This window comes from Taudactylus pleione, unplaced genomic scaffold, assembly GCF_031769625.1.
Source record: "Taudactylus pleione unplaced genomic scaffold, aTauple2 ptg000109l, whole genome shotgun sequence".
Taxonomy (NCBI): Eukaryota; Metazoa; Chordata; class Amphibia; order Anura; family Myobatrachidae; genus Taudactylus; species Taudactylus pleione.
The window spans coordinates 1,497,202-1,514,671 of NW_028284511.1; the positions used below are offsets into that span (position 1 = coordinate 1,497,202).

General features: G+C 39.5%; 1 protein-coding gene across 1 annotated transcript in view; it reads left to right on the plus strand.

Moving 5' to 3' along the window:
• Positions 1-17,470, plus strand: part of LOC148525213 (uncharacterized) — an 88,835-nt gene that overhangs the window by 13,416 nt on the left and 57,949 nt on the right. Inside the window, exons 2-4 of the mRNA XM_088471024.1 lie at positions 2,424-2,578; positions 15,768-15,850; positions 16,124-16,303. Of these exons, the coding sequence (XP_088327150.1) occupies positions 2,424-2,578; positions 15,768-15,850; positions 16,124-16,303 (418 nt within the window). The remainder of the gene's footprint in view (positions 1-2,423; positions 2,579-15,767; positions 15,851-16,123; positions 16,304-17,470) is intronic.

The following is a 17,470-nucleotide window of genomic DNA, read 5'->3' on the forward strand; positions in this document are numbered from 1 at the left end:
TGGGGCCCATAGTGTGCTGTTTTTCATTGCTGTTGAAATCTACTTGCAAGAGACAAACCATACACTGGATACGTTATAACTAATTTAATTGCTTGACAAAAAAACAGTAAAGACTTCAGATGAATAAAACTGATAATTATAATAGAAAAACCTTAAACAATATCCTCATGTATATCTATTACATTTCAGATTGCACATCTCCCATGATTTTCTTTAACTGTTCATCGGAACCTAAGGGCTCCACTGGAGTTGAATGTTTAAACAGCTGCAAAACATTACATTTAAATTGTGTAAGTATACATCAGGATCTTCATTGTACTTTGTGATGTGCTAGGTTTATTTGTATAGATACTGTACCAATCTCTGTAAATTGGCTTTCTGCAATGTATGTTTAGACACAAATGTTACTGACTTTTCTTTATCTTTCTTTGTCAGAATACATTACAATTACAATGCTGAAATAGGAGATGGCTTATAGTCCCAGTTATTTAGCAAATGATAAATAAGGAATACAGTATATTTAAGTTTTGCATTATAGAGTGGGTTAATTTTTCATTATGGCAATATACTGTATATGTCTTATTCTAATTTTTGTGTTCATCAGTAAACTTTTTTTTTTCTCTCTCTAAATAAATACTTCCCTACTCTCTGGCAATGGCAACAGCAGTACATACTCTTGCACATGTAAACTATAGAAATAGCAGGACCTCATAGTTACTATTTTTAAAATTAGTCACAGGTTTTGAACTGCTGTGACTATTGGGGTTAATTTAGATGTGACCACCAGGTGAAAATAGCACAAAAGTCCAGATGTATGTAATGTAATGAAATGTGTTTTTTTTAGAACTATATTATTGATTTTTGATACAAATGCAGATATGCAAACATACAGTAGTGGGGAATTCAATTAGCCGCGGTAATTTACTGCATGCTAATTGATCCCCCGGGGCTATTTAATTAGCCCCAGAAGAAGTCCGCAGGCTTCACTTAATGGATTTTTTTTCCGGGTCTGACTCGAAAAGTGATCCCCGATAAGTAGCATGTTAACGGGTGAAGAAACCCTGTTACCGCATAGGTCCATGAACTTATCATGGATTCTATGTGTTAATTTAACGGGCATTAAAAAGGGTCTCAGATGAAAAGGGGGCTGGAATTGAATAACCCCGGGTGTTGAAACCCGAGGCTACCACCCTTTTTCACCACTGTTAAATAAACGGGGCTAAATGAATTCTGCCCATAGTGCATTAAAGTTGTGCTACAAAAACAATGAATCAATAGTCAGCACAATGTAGACAAATCAGTGCGATAACAGATTAGCATAATGGTGATTAAGATATGATGGCAAAAGAATAAAGAAAACAAAAACAAAAAAAACCCACAAATAAAGTAGCCCTTAGAACTGAACATGAGTAAAATGAAGTAAAAGAAATAAAGTGGAGGTAAGTCCCGTAAATACCACGTTTCGAGCAATCATCTTGCAACCATCTTACTTCACTAACCACACGTTTTATCAGCCATAAGTGTGAAATCAGAGAGAAACTGGCTAAGTGGGTGTAGAAGTAGTGTCTACACCCAGTGAGGGTTCTGGTGCCAGCAGACTGCTGGCAAATGTAGTTCTACAAGTGCCAAAGGGGAGACATGTTGGGGCCTGTAGTCCTGTAAAAAACAATAGTACACATTTATTATAATGATTATTACCCCTGCACCAACTGGCCAGGGGGTGCAGGGAAGAGCTTCGGGCTTCATTACAGGCTTTGGGTGCTCTAGAGAGCAGTAGGACCCCTTTATTGGGGTAATCCCCACCTCCCCAGGGATCCCTGGCTTGGACTGACTAGTTTGGGGTGTTAATGCTTTGGCTGGGGGGACACAGTATGGCATTACACTCTGACTAGTTTGAGCCAAAATATGGGGAACCCAAGGCCATTTTTACCTTATTTTTAGAACGAGGACTGGCTCACAGAGCCAAGGCTGGTTATGCTTTTGGGGGGGGGTAACCCAAGCCGATTTTTTTTCCCTGACTTTTACACACAGAAGGTGCAGGCTGCATGTTCAGAAATGTTGGGCTACGGGGAACACACAGAACACGTGTAGGAAACACGATTACATACACCATTGAAAAATACGATTCAGCAAAACAAGATTCTTGGTAAATTTTCAGTTATTCAGCTGTCAAAAGTCACCTGCGATACTGTGCATGTTTAAACTCAGGCAATCTCGGACCAGACATGATTCTTAGTCATTTACCCCTAGATCTGTTAACCCAACTGCTAATTTTGCTTGACAGAAGGGCAAATCTTGATATAGTTTCTATAGAAACAAAGCAAGCAATAATGTTAATCCATGTTCTTGCTCTACCAGGTTACTGATCTTATTAGCATCACATGTGTAGTAGAATCTTACCATTTGTGTTTGTTTTATTTTAGGAGGTCAGTCTTGGGTGTGTCTCAGGTTGTATGTGCCCTAAAGATATGTTCGAAGATGGCAAAGGAGGATGCGTCCCCAGAAACAAATGCCCCTGTTTTTACAATGACTACATATTTAATGACATGGAGAGAACTAGGATTGGCTGTGAAATGTGGTAAGTATTATTATTTTTAAAGCTTAATCTACTTGATATAAAACAGAAATAGCAATAAGTTTGTGTTATAAGTGTTCCATTTTTCCCTTCATGCTACTTTTTGTCTTTAACTCCTGTTTTGAGCTACAGTATCTCTGTGCAACTGAGTCTCTGAATCTGTATATGAAGTGCTACAATGTAACGACTGCAGCTGTTTTCATTCCAAGTTTCGTTGTGGTTCATATACAGACTCAGGTGCACACAGATATACAAGTATCACATATCAAATTAATCAGCACAGTCTAGTTGCATTCATCCTACTTTCATTGCATTGCAACTTAGATGCATTTTTGGCAAAAAGAGACACCTGGCGCTAACAGATTAGCACAGGACCTGGTGGCTCATTCCAGAAAGAGCAAGTAAATGAGGGTTAACATACTTACACGACCCCTGTCAGGATTCCCAGCATCGGGATGCCGCTGTCGGAATTTTGACAGCAGGCATCCTGACTGCTGGGATTTCATACCCAACCACATGGGATGAACAAACAGTAATATGACAAATCAAAGCCAGGACATTCTTAAAAAGCCTAGTAAACAATCTTGCTCAACAGAGCTTTACTTAGGTCCTGATTCAGATGTGGATGCTTATGCATTAGGAGCTGCGATTTTGTACACATGCAAAAAATATGCTACAGCTGCCTGGAAATGGATTGAGACTCCCACCAGTGGCCTCACAGATCCAAGCAACTGCATACAAATACTCATCAGTGGTTGCAGAACGACCATCTGAGTAACCCTATTGTCAAAAAGAATGGACGCGGGAGCTGAAACACTGGCGCCATATTTTCTGCTTATCGGATCAAAGATGTAGGCAGATACACTCCCTGAAAACAGTCATGGCACGCACACATTTTTGCCACCACTCCTTGTTACCTCACACAAAATGGCTCCTGTCAATCATTTGCAAATAAAACCTTACTACAGCGGTAGTCCCATTTGATCGCATTTCAATTGCTGCACATGTGCACTGTGGCTAAGATGCATGCGCAGTCCACAAATAATCGCTAAACTGCGTGAACATTGAAATAGCGTCCACATCTGAATCAGGCTGTTAGTCCCTTGAAGTAGTTTTGGGCTGTGGAATGACCATACCCTGGTCCTTTACCATTGGCAGGGCCGGCTCGATGCATGTTCGACCAGTGCAACCCCATAGAGGGCGCACCCCTCCCACCCATTCCCGATTTCAGTGGGACAGTCCAGTTTTTCGGGCATTGCCCTGCTGTTCCACCCGCAGCATGAAGTGTCCTATTGGCGGTCGCGTGGCGAAGAATGGATGCCATGCGCATGCACGCAGAATCCATTCAGTGCAGGGAGAAAGCTGGGGGCAGACCAGCTACTGACGTAGTGCTGGGCTCACCCCCAGCCTGACGTTAAATAGCTACATTTAGGGTGCGTGAATTATGGTAATTTGGTCACGTCCCTTTTCGGTCACACGCAGATTCTTGCACTAGCATAAGGAAGGAAGAAGCTTCCAGCAGCTATACATGATACTTTTTTGACTTAGAATCAGGCATTTAGGGGAATATTTATCAAAGCTTGGAGAGTGATTAAGTGGAAAGATAAAAGTACTAACCAATCAGCTTCTGTCATTTTACAAAAAAAGACAGTCAGGAGCCTATTGGTTGGTACTTTATCTCTATCCTCTTTATCACTCTCCACACTTTGATAAATCTCCCCCTTAGTTTGTAAGAGTATTATTCAAAATGCTTCCGTGAGCTGTAGAAGTCTTATTATGTGGCCTCATAGCTAATTGCATTCAGCTATACACCAGCGCCAATAAGCACAATTCGCTCTAAAATAGATCTTTAAAAAAAAAAATACTGTGAAAGCTTCTTAAACAAATATCAAGCACAATAAATAAATACTATAATATATAAGTTATAGGACTTATTTATTGTGCTTGATATTAGTTTAAGAAGCTTTCACAAGATAGTATTTTTTTTTTAAAAGATCTATTTTAGAGCGAATTGTGCTTATTTGCGCTGGTGTATAGCTGAATGCAATTAGCTATAAGGCCACATAATAAGCCTTCTACAGCTACAGTACTTTTATAATATTATCAGGAAAATATATTATCTACCTGGAAATATTATTATTATTATTATTATTTATTTTATTTTTGGATTCATTTTGTGATACTCATTAAAACATTCTAATCTATTTGCACAGATAATAGAATGGATTACTGGTAAATTATCAAGAATAAACACCAACACCCATGTGGTACAGCACTTTCCTAATTGAGGTATAGGACATCTGGTTAATTTTCAATGGAAGTTCAAAAATATCTGAAAAAAATTAAACATACTGTATATCTAATGTGTAGCATGTATGAACACTTTATCCAGAGTATTACTGGAACTACTCACAAAGGGATTTCTTGAATAAATGCACCTAGCAATTTATATTTTTTGGAGTGATATTCTTAGATGGCGGAGTATTTGATATTCCTCAAAATGAAACAAAGATAAAAGCGCTTCTCATAGTAAAGTGCAACACTATGTATTGTAACACAAATTAAACATATATAAAATCCACCAACATGAGTGTTGGTGTTTCTTCTTATGTGGAAGGTGTGGTGACTACCTTTGTGGAATGTAACTTCTCCTTTTGGATGGGCAGAAGTTTGCATACTGTACTTGTTTAAATGAAATTTTACATGGCTCTAAATGATCACTTTTACAATTGGAAAATAATATTCTCAAAGATGTTCTTTAAAATGTATTTAAATTATAAATTAATTACTAGTATGTGTATGAAAACTGATTATGAAGTCTTGAACGCTGGAGAAAGTTAAAACTCTGTTTTGCTATGTATTATCAGTACCTGTTCTAATCAGACCTGGGTCTGTGAGAAAACTGGAACCATGGCACAGTGTGATGTGTATGGGGAAGGAAATTACATAACATTTGACAACAAACAATTTCGATACAGCGGACAGTGTGAATATACCCTTGTTCAGGTATTATTTGAATAAAGTGTCAGTCTGAAACTCCTAATAATACAAAGTGTCATCTCAACGGCTTCTTTTTAGGAGAGTTATTTTTGTACAAAATACAAATGTCTCAATGTTAGTTGTATCTCCTGTTCTTAATAGATACACTACTTTGCCTAACTTCAACATCAGTATTATGCATTTTACTGACTAGTGGATTTTTTAATTGTCTTGTATTGTATGTTGTGCCTTCTGATGACTCATTTCCAAGTCTATATAGACTGTATATACTGTATATATACTTTTCTTTAATAACATTATAATAAAAGTACAGTCTAAGCATTCCAACAGAGCCTGGAAGTGGCAGTACTTTATACTAAATAATAGGTTAGTAAGACCATTTGCAGAATGTAGCAAATAAACTTGTAAACTTGTTTAATGTGTCATTAAGTGATGCCTTTAGGCCAGATATACACTGCTATTTGACACAAGTTCAAACACGAGTGATGCCATCTGTTTGATATGTACTGGATGACACACGATTATGCAGGGGGAGTCAAAAGAGGATTCTGACTTGCTTTTAATGCAAAAAAAAAAATGGAATTAGCAACAATAAAAAAACTGTCCCACAAATGTGAGTGACTATGTGACATTACTGTGCTTGCATTGCACTAGCATTTAAAAAAAAAATTGGATTTTAAATCCAAACAGTGCTGTGTTGGTTCTTTGTACCTTTTTATGATATTATAAAGTGTTATATTGGAGTTATCCTATTGTCCTACCTTTTTATGATATTATAAAGTGTTATATTGGAGTTATCCTAAAACTGATATGTACAGTACTACCGATACTATTTTTGGGGACGCACTTTTCTGAAACTACACATTAAATAAAAGCACTCTGGAAAAAACAGAAGAAAACATTAAGACAGGAAACCAAAACAAATATCAAAGAAAGTTAAAAAACAAACCTCTCCATTAACATTTGGTACTTACTACTTAGTATACTAGATGCATGGCCAAAATTATTCCAAAACTATTTGCATTTTAATGTATTTTCTGCAAGGGAAAATATAATTATTTGCCATTTTTATGTTTTGTATTTATATAGAGTTTATACTACATTGTGATTTTTTTTAGGATTTCTGTGGATCAAGTGTAACAAGTGGAACATTTCGAATAATTTCTGAAAACGTCCAATGTGGTACTGAATCCTGCGCCAAAACTATCAAAATGTTTTTAGATGTGAGTTGTTGACTTCCCATACAATCCTAGCTATGTGTGTACTTGTAGCGTGTGAAGAAATGAAGATAGTAACAGAAGGTACTGTATGTTATACTGTGTATATCTGAGGAAATTGTGGAATGATTTAGCGATTACTTGCTGGGGGGGGGGAAATAAAGGGAGAAATTAAAGTTTGAAATCCAAAAAAGTCTGGTTAGTAAATACAATGTTTCTCATCTTTATTCAATTGCTGGTACCATGCACTTAACTGCTAAGCACAAGATAATAATGACCATGACCCAGTTGCTCTAAACTCTGTCATTCAAGAGACCTTAACGGTTTCATAATGCCGCTAAGATGTCCTTAACACTGTGTTATAAGTCAGTGGTTCTCAAACAGTGTCATCATGACCCCAAATAGTTCATAGTTTCATGGTCACCTGTGGATCTATAAAATGTGACAGTTGATAATACACCTGTGCCTAGCTTGGAAAATATAAACTGTTAGGGGTCCTGAGGACCGAGGTTGAAAAACACTGTTCTAAGTTATGTAAGGTTCTCCTAACTGCAGTGTTGCTTAAACTTTAAGAAATCTTAATGGTAAGAAAGGTATAAATGACACGCCCTGTCTAAACCAGCCTTTCTACTATTCCCATGTCTGTGCCAGCCTTTTTTCTTTTTGCCTGTCTGCACCAGCCTCTCTGCTAACTCATTAGTAGCATGCCCCCCTTTTACATTCTTAAAATGTAAATCAGCTTAAATTAAAACAAATTTACTAGAAAAATCATGCTCAATATTCAAGGATTTTTCTTCAATGTTAAGTATTCCACACGAGCATGTTTTCTGAAATTAAAAGCTTGTCTTCTGGCACTAGTTGACATTGAATTAAACTCTATCTTCTGTTTCCACTGAAGTTACATTAAAATCTGCATGTCTCCTGGATTGAATACCAGAAAGCAAGATATTACATAAAACAAGCTACCTCTGGTTCCATCCAACACTTCTCTTGTCATCCAATTCAACTACTGTATGCGCTATATCCAGCACCAGCATCTGTCTGGCCCATCGGGGAAGTAGACAGATTCCCGGTGGACCCTACTGCCCAATGTTCTAGCCTGCATCTCAATATCTGCTGACGCATGGTGCTAATCGTGCGGCAGCCATGGTTGACATATCTTGTTTTCTTGGTGTTTTTTTTTAAGATGAAATTAAAATATACTAAGCACTGGAATGGCTTTGCTCAGTTCTGTGTTGGCACAATATTGCCAATGCTATTTTTCTGGATGAGGTCAGTTAGTGCAACACAAATTGTTGCCTACCCTCTGAGATCACCTCCACTTTGCTGCAGGAGGAAAATCTCCTCCTCCCCATGTACATGAAGCAAGCACTGGAAGGAAAACAAAGTACAATTTGTCTTACTTTTCAATCACCCTATCATGTTTCTCACAACAAAAGGGAAAAGGGAAGAGAAAAGGGAAAGGAAGCAACTGTTTCTAGTCTGGTGCACTAACAGGCACCAGCCTGTTAGTGCACCAGACCAGAAACAGTTGCTTCCTTTCCCTTTTCTCTTCCCTTTTCCCTTCTGTTGTGAGAAATATACTATTGAAACAATTAAGTCTGGGGGCACCTCCGGAAACTAGAAACATCTAATAACTATTGGAGTCATACAGGCTTAAAAGCTATATTATATTATATAAGTATTAAGAATATCTACCTCAGGTTTAAGATCACTATCACATAATCAGTGCGGGACCACTTTCAATGTAAAAAACCCTATCATGTTTGTTTTAGTCTACCTCACTTACTTTCATGTATGTGCCAGGCTCTTTACCTTTCTCTTACTTGTGCCATCCTCTCAACATTATTTTAGCTATACCAACCTCTCTTTTCCTCTCCAGTCTGTGACAACCTTTTTTAACCTTCCCCTGTGCACCATCCTCTCCCCACCCCATCTGTTCCCAGTCTCTCTCATTGTCGTGTTTTCTCCATCCTCTGTCCTTGTGCTAACTGTGCCAGTTTCTCTCCCCTTGCCTGTTTACTCTACCCTCTCTACAGTTCCACAGTCTGCATTAGTTTCTTTGCCCCCTTACCCTTTACTTTGCAGTCTCACTGCCTATCACATCTGCAACAGTCTCTTTCTCCTTTCCCAGTCTGTGTAATTTTCTTAGTTTCTGCCCTGTCTAAACCAGCCCTTTCTACTATTCCCATGTCTGTGCCAGCCTTTTTTCTTTTTGCCTGTCTGCACCAGCCTCTCTGCGTCAGCATCTGCCATTCCTCTGACTGCACCAGCTTCGTTGCCATTCCATTCTTTGTTCAAGACCCTCTGCCCTTATCCTACTCATGTCAAACTCTCTGTCCTTCCACCGTCTACACAAGCCCCTGCCATTCCACAGTCTGTGTCAGACTTTTTGCGCCAGCCTTTCTGCCGTTTCCCATCTGTGCATCTTTGCTCTTGTTTTGTCCTATCCAGACTCCCTACCTCCTCTGTCTGTGCCTTCTCTGCCTCTCTGTCATTACCATTCCTGCACAAGCCTCTGTACTTGTCCACTGACTGTGCCAGTTTCTACCAGTTCCATTTCTGCACCAGCCTCTCTGCCCATGACCTGTCTGCATCAGCATCTCTACTGTTCTCATGTGTGTCTCTGTCTGTGCCAGTCCTGTCTACGTCACTGCAGGTGTCTGCATTTTTTTCTTTCCCCGTCTGTGCCATCCTGTATCTTCTTGCTCAGTTAGCACCATCCTCTCTTTGCTTTCCCAGTCTGAAACAGTCTCTCTGCCAGTCCCCTGTATACACCAACTTCTCTCCTCCTTGCATGTGGCAGTATCTCTCCTAACACTGTCTATGTCTGCTTCTTACACTTAGGGCTGTGTCAGTCTCTACCTTTCATGTCTGTGCTAGATTTTCTTCATTTGTCTTCCCATGTATGTTTGCACATCTGTTATATCTATCCCAACCTTCTGCTATTTGACCCACCACCCATTTTTACAACATACTTATCCTTTGGTTCTGAACCTATCTTTTGCATTCCCTTTATTTTTTTGAACAGAAAAGAAAATACAATGGGCCTGATTTTGAGTCACAATTACTGTAGGTCCAAATGTGGATAAATATTTCAGATGAAACAAGGGTTCCTATGATGGGATATCACCAAAGAATTAAAAAAATACAGCTGAGAAAACCAATCAGGCTTAAGCTTGGGGGATCTGAGTTGCCAAACACTGATCATGTACAGAATTTTGGTATTATCTCTTTCATTATGGCTTGACATTTAAACCCAAAATATCAGAGATGATCTAATATTAATTTTTTCTCATCTGAAGAACATACTGTAACTAGAATGAATCAATGTTTTCCCCACAAGATCATACACTCATACATGCATGTGTATCCTCATGCTTCTACTACTGCAATGTCCTCTACCTGGGTCTCCCAGAAAAATAAGGGCACCACTTGTCTCTGGAAAAAAATGCAGCAGCCAGGCTGCACACTAAGCATCCCATTGTTGCCACATACGCATTCGGTATGGGATCCCGGCTGCCGCATGACCGGCAGTTCGATTCCCGGCGCGGCATCCCGACAAAAGAGCAGAGCCCAGCAGCGGAAGCCTGACAGCGCTGGAAATCCCGATCGTCCCTAAGGTAAGTATAAACTAACCTAACCAACCCCCCTAACCCTCCTTAGGGGTGCCTAACCCTGACCTCCCCACCAAGTGCCTAACCATAACCTCCCCCCTCAAGTGCCTAACCCTAACCCCCCCTTCCCCACTGCCTAAACCTAAGTCCCCCGTGGGGGTGACTAACACCAAGTCCCCCACCCGGGGGTGCCTAACCCTAACCCTCCCTCCCTAGCCTAACCCTCCCGGGGGTGTGCCTAACCCTAATTTCCCCCCGGGAGCCCTAAACCTAATCCTCCCGCCAGCGACTATCAGCATGTGGCGCCCGGCATCCCTTCGGTTGGGATGCCAGGCGCCTGTCTCCAGGCGTCGGGAAAATGACAGGCGTCTAGATTTTAGACGCCTGTCATTTAACCCTAGGTGGAATAGAGGATTCGGGAAGCCAGCGGTAAGGACGGCCGCTGGCTTTTTAAACGTATCCCCCACATACATACCACCTGTTTTCTATTCATATCACTTTACTCACTGACTGTAAGATTATAAATCAATTTCAACATTGGCTTACTGTCTTTCAAATTCCAACATAATGAGATCTTAGATACTTGTAATAGCTTCCATCTCCCTATACACCTATTTACTCACTTCTATCTGCCGCTGAAGAACTACTAACCCTACGTAGAATCTCCATTTGGAGCCAGAGATTTTAGCTTTGCAGCTCCAACTGTTTGAAGCTTGCTGCCTCACATAGTCCGAGATGCCTCCACTCTAGAGATCTTTAAGAAAAGACTCAAGACTTACTTGTTTATTCTGCCGTCCCATTAATTGCACCTCTATTTTTTTAATACCCAAATGCTTATCCCGTTTCCAGTCCTCTTCTCCTTGTGGTCTGTCCCCTCATCGCATTCACAATGATGGCATTTCTCTCGGCTGCAATTTGTATTATATAGATTATTATTATGATGTATTATTGTTATTAATAATAATAAACTAACTTTTGCTTAAAGCAAGGTCAAAAAAGTAAAAGCAACTAAACATGTCCTTATAGCTCATATGTAGCATTTGCAGTAGTACATTTAGTTCACAACAACAAAAAGAGGGGGGAATGAAATGTCCTAAGATGGTGCACTATACTAGTATTAACTAAAACATAACTTTTATTTAATATGTGATAAGATTCTGATATCTTCAGATTATAACAATAGAAATAGCGAAAATATGTTTAAAATACAGGTAGATTATGTGAAAAGATAAAGAAAATATGTGATTTAAGATTTTGTTCTAAAGAGAACAAAAGGCAGCGCTCCTACACATTCATACAATTTCTTGTTGTTCTTAATATTAGTGGGGTGTTTATATTGTATTTTATATGTATATAGTGTTCCCACGATTTTGCACTTTTTTTCACCACCTATTCAGAGGTGAAACATTTTTGCTGATTACATTGCATTGCCTTTCCGTGGACGCAAAAAGTGTTTGTATTTGAATACGGAGATAAGTTTCCGCCAGGTGAAATTATGTCATCCGCGATACTTTTTCGCCTATTCCAACTTTTTGCCGCTAATTGATTACGGGCCCTAGTCGGGGGCTCACCCAGCATATCTGGCACTACCAGTTTCGCTAATCAATTGTCTGGCACTGTCATGCAGAATGGTACTACAGGCTGGTGGGATTTCCCTGACTCGGTCTTATCCCATGTGACTGCAGGCTTTCCTTTCTCCCCCTTGCCTTCTTCCTCAGACTCAGAACGGCTTAGCGGAAGAAATCACTTCCTCATCTTCCTTGTAGGGCTGTGACATTGGCCGTCTGTGACTACTGGAAAATCCAAATACAAAACTGCTAGTGCTTAAAGGGGAACTGAAGTTCCTCTCAGCACTGTATAGATACCGATCTCTGCATGCACTCTCAATGGGCTGATGTGTGATCATGAGCCTCTATGAGTGCTTCTTTTTGCTCAGAGGGGAGTGGTCAGTCCATACATAGGGATACATGGCAACTGGCATGTGAGGGATTTCCTAAAGGTCGATCAATGGATACAGGGGTGATAGGAATGTTCAACAGGGGTGTGGATACTACAGGAGCCTGGGATTGTAAGAAATAACATTTTTCAAACTCATCTCTCTAGGAAAGGAGGGCCCATGTTCACAATTTGTCATGGTTCTCATAATTATTATCGGAGGCCATGACTTATTATGGTTGTTCTAGTTATGTAAGGTGTAATATATCTACAGTAACTCAGTGCACTTTTGAGCATCTGGGCTATTGGCTTGTATATTCAAATGTGACGGGTATGCATGGAGTAAGTCACTATGATGATGGTGGAGTAGATGTGGAGTATATACAGTCATGTGCATAAATATTGGGACATTTACAGAATTTTCATATTTTGGCCTCTATTCACCACCACAATGGCTTTGAAATGAAACAAACAAGATGTACTTTAATTGCAGACTTTCAGATTTAATTTGAGGGTAATTAGATCCAAATCAGGTGAATGGTGTAGGAATTTCAACGGTTTCTATATGTGCCTCACACTTAAGGGGCCAAAAGTAATGGGACAAACTAAACAATCCTAAATCTAACTTTCACTTTTTAATACTTTGTTGAAATCCTTTGCAGGCAATTACAGCCTGAAGTCTGGAACGCATAGACATCACCAGATGCTGGGTTTCATCCCTCGAGATGCTCTGCCAGGCCTCTACTGCAAATGTCTTCAGTTCCTGCTTGTTCTTGGGGCATATTCCCTTCAGTTTTGTCTTCATCAAGTGAAATGCATGCTCAATCGGATTCAGCTCAGGGGATTGACTTGGCCATTGCATAACATTCCACTTTTTAGCCTTAAAAAACTCTTTGGTTGCTTTTGCAGTATGCTGCGGGTCATTGTCCATCTGCACTGTGAAACGCCGTCCAATGAGTTCTGAAGCATTTGACTGAATATGAGCATATAATATTGCCTGAAACACTTCAGAATTCAGTCTGCTGCTTTTGTCAGCAGTCACATCATCAATAAATACAAGGGAACCAGTTCCATTGGCAGCCATGCATGCCCACGCCATGACACTACCACCACCATGCTTCACTGATGAAGTGGTATGTTTTGGATCATGAGCAGTTCCTTTCCTTCTCCATACTCTTCTCTTCCCATCACTCTGGTACAAGTTGATCTTTGTCTCATCTATACATAGGATGTTGTTCCAGAACTGTAATGGCTTTTTTAGATGTTGTTTGGCAAACTCTAATCTGGTCTTCCTGTTTTTGTGGCTCACCAATGGTTTTCATCTTGTGGTGAACCCTCTATATTCACTCAAGTCTTCTCTTGATTGTTGACTTTGACACATATATACCTACCTCCTGGAGAGTGTTCTTGATTTGGCCAACTGTTGTGAAGGGGTTTTTCTTCACCAGGGAAATAATTCTTCTGTCATCCACCACAGTTGTTTTCCGTGGTCTTCCGGGTCTAATGTTTTTGCTATCTCTCTGATCGGTTTGTTTTGATTTTTCAGCCTAATGATGGCTTGCTTCACTGATAGTAACAGCTCTTTGGATCTCATATTGAGAGTCGACAGCAACTGATTCCAAATGCAAATGTCACACCTAGAATCAACTCCAGATTTTGACCTGCTTAATTGATTATGAAATAACGAAGGACTAGGCCACACCTGTCCATGAAATAGCTTTTGAGTTGATAGTCCCATTATTTTGGCCCCTTAAAAAGTGGGAGGCACATATAGAAACCTTTGTAATTCCTATACCGGTCACCTGATTTGGATGTAATTACACTCAAATTAAATCTGAAAGTCTGCAGTTAAAGCACATCTTGTTTGTTTCATTTCAAAGCCATTGTGGTGGTGAAGAGAGGCCAAAATATGAAAATTCTGTCAATGTCCCAATATTTATGCACCTGACTGTATGGGGTTTGTGGGGAAGATACAGTAAGTTAAATACTAGACAGGAGTTCCTCACACAAATGTTGGAATATTTATGGAAAAGGCCTTCCCTTAGTTATAGTCCATAACATTAATCAAGGTATAGACAGGTATGCTAGTTTCCAGCAATATATGATGCACATTTTTACAAAAAGAGATTATAGGATATGTATGAACATTAGTATTTATTTTAAATGCTATTATTATATAAGGGATAGCCACCCACTTTCACATAGCTCATCATACCGTAGCAACTCCCAGTCAGGTGAGACAGGGCCACCTCTTCCATTGGGCTTGTTGGGCAGTTGCCCAAGGGCCTGAAGCTTGTAGGTGCCCGCCAACTTGCCCCCTGTAGCCGCGGCCAGTTGGTAAATTTGTGATATTTTTACAAGCCGGCTGCCGATGCACTCTATTCTGATCTAACCCCCCCGTTGACGAGTACTCACCTCAGTTCCAGTTTCACTTCATACGCCGGCTGCAGACCAGTCAGACAGAGTCTCTCTGCATGTGTGGGATGTCTGAGGGGCATGCGGACGGTTTAATTTTATTGACCATTGCTTTGCCCAGGCCCACACTGCTGTTAAGACAACCCTGAGGTGAGAGGGGATTTGTGCTTGAGATGTGGAAAAATATGACATGGTTCTACATTATGGGAAATCAACTGTATTATCACTGAGAATGGATGTTCTAGGATAAGATTAGTGTTCAGTATCTTCTATTTCCATGTCAGTACATTGCACTACACTCAATGTTGTGTTTACATTTCTTGGTGCCCAAGGAAAATGTCCTCTAGGGGAAACTGTGCATCCTACGTATGCAAAAATATATGAAATGTGTTTGGGGACTATGAAGTAGTAAAATAAGAAAGTGTAAATGCAAGGAACATCCAAATAAGACTAACACAAATCATTTTAGAGGTTCCCCTCTGAACAGTGCAGTCCAGTTTGATAAGTGCATTAGTAACACAGCAGGTCATACATTGGTCTTTTAGCATATGCCCTTGTTGACACAACCGAGACAGAGCAGAGACTATAACAACAAAATGATAATTGTCCATAAATTAACAAGCAATTCAGCCTTTTTGGCAAGTAATACATGAGGACTTACTTAGGAGAGGCTAATAGGACCTGCCACCTCTGATGGGTTAGAATTAGAGATGTGTGTGGACCCCCGTGTTTTGGTTCTAATTCATTATCATGCTGTGGTTTTGGCAAAACCACCCTTGAGTGTTTTGGTTCAGATTTTGTTTTGGTGGTGTTTTGGATTCCTTAAAAATCGATAAAAACAGCTAAAATCATGTAATTTGGACCTGTTTACAAGTAATCCGAAACCTGAGTTCAGTTTTTAAATTAGAGTTCCGAACTGCCAGCAGACTTGGTTGAAACCCCAAATGATTCCGCACTATGACTCAATTCGACTTTGAACCCCTAATTTTGGATGTGTTCATATTTTAGGAAAACTGAACAGCACATCTCTAGTTAGGATAGCTGTGTCAAATATCAATGTGAAGGAATTTCTACTGAACGTAGGAGTTAATGTATGAGGTATGCTTCTGGGTACCTCTTATTGGCTCATACATTAAGTCACGATGGACGTGCTTGCCCTTGAATGCTGAAATAGACTGAAACTGTACAAAATAAAATCATATTTATTTTCAGACCCTTAAAACAAATTTTGGAAACAAGCTTAATGTCAGATTATATGATGAAAAATTGCAGAGAGTACTTGTAGCCAATAAAAATAGCAATAGTGCACAACTTAACCTGAGTTTTTTGTACTTAAATTTAACAATAAGCTTACTTATCTTTAGGGCTACATCCTCCTATTAACAGATGGTGATATGGAATTAATCAATGAGGGAGATGTGTTAGAGTCCCCTTTCAAGGTCCGAAATATTAGTCTTTATTTGGTCATTGAAGCAAGTAATGGAATATTCCTGATTTGGGATAAAAAGACAAGTATTACTATCAAGATCCCACAAGCTTTACAAGTAAGTTTTATTTATACTTGTAAACTGTATGTGTTATATTCCAAGATGGTTTGCATGCTGTACATGATTTTTAAGGGGATGATAAAACAACTTACTGTAGTCACATTCCTACAATTAATATTAGCTTCTGTATCTCACCTGACTGCTTGTACTTTTCATGTATGTATCTGCAAATTATCAGCAACTAATGTTACATGTGATAAAGTGTTTATGAATTATCTGCACTACATTTTATCAATTCTAATGCTGGGTACACACTACCAACGGCGAATGATTGGTCAGCAGACTGAGGCGAATTGGTAAGCTATACACACTTACCAATCGCCCGCTCAGTATGTCTGGTCTGACATCACAGGATTATAAATATCAGCTAAACCATATAATCAAACAGTGGCTAGCATCAGAGTCATAAGGGTAGATTTACTAAAGCTTTTAAAAATTAAAAATAGTGATGTTGCCCATATCATCCAATCAGATTTTACTGTATCAATCATTTTTAAATTGCATCCTAGAAAATGACAAACCTAATCTGATTGGTTGCTATGGGCAAAATCATTACTTTTTTACTATTTTTAGAAGCTTTAGTAAACCTTCATTTGATAAAGCCAGAAACTGTACTGGCAAAATTGGCAAAAGGTCTGTACCTTTCACAACTTTATCAAATATTCTGTCATCTACCTTCACTATTGAAATGCTTTGGACACTGAAAACAAATATACTCCCAACTTCTAAACTCCACCAAGGCTTCTATATACAATCCCTCTTTAAGGAGGGGATGCACTAACACTAAAATGCTGACAAAACTCTGAAAACTGCTATTTTCTGAGATTTTTCTGTATTTCCCATATGTACAAAGCTCCTGAAAGTAAAAAATTGCCAGAGCTTATACTTGATAGGCAACTCCATCTATAGATGACATTGCCTAATAGAAGCCTATGGGCTTGCTTTCACAATATTCCCCATGATGGATGCAGTAAGATTCCTTTCAGGGTTCCTCGCAGCTCGTGCTTGCGCTTGCCGCACATGTGCAGAAGGACTCCCGGGTCATAAACCCGCAAGTCCTCTATTCGCAAAGGGCAGATCTTTTTGAAATAGCTGTCTTTTGCAATTTTAATTGCAATTGTACATGCATATCAGCATTATTAACGCTGCTATGTATGAGGTAAG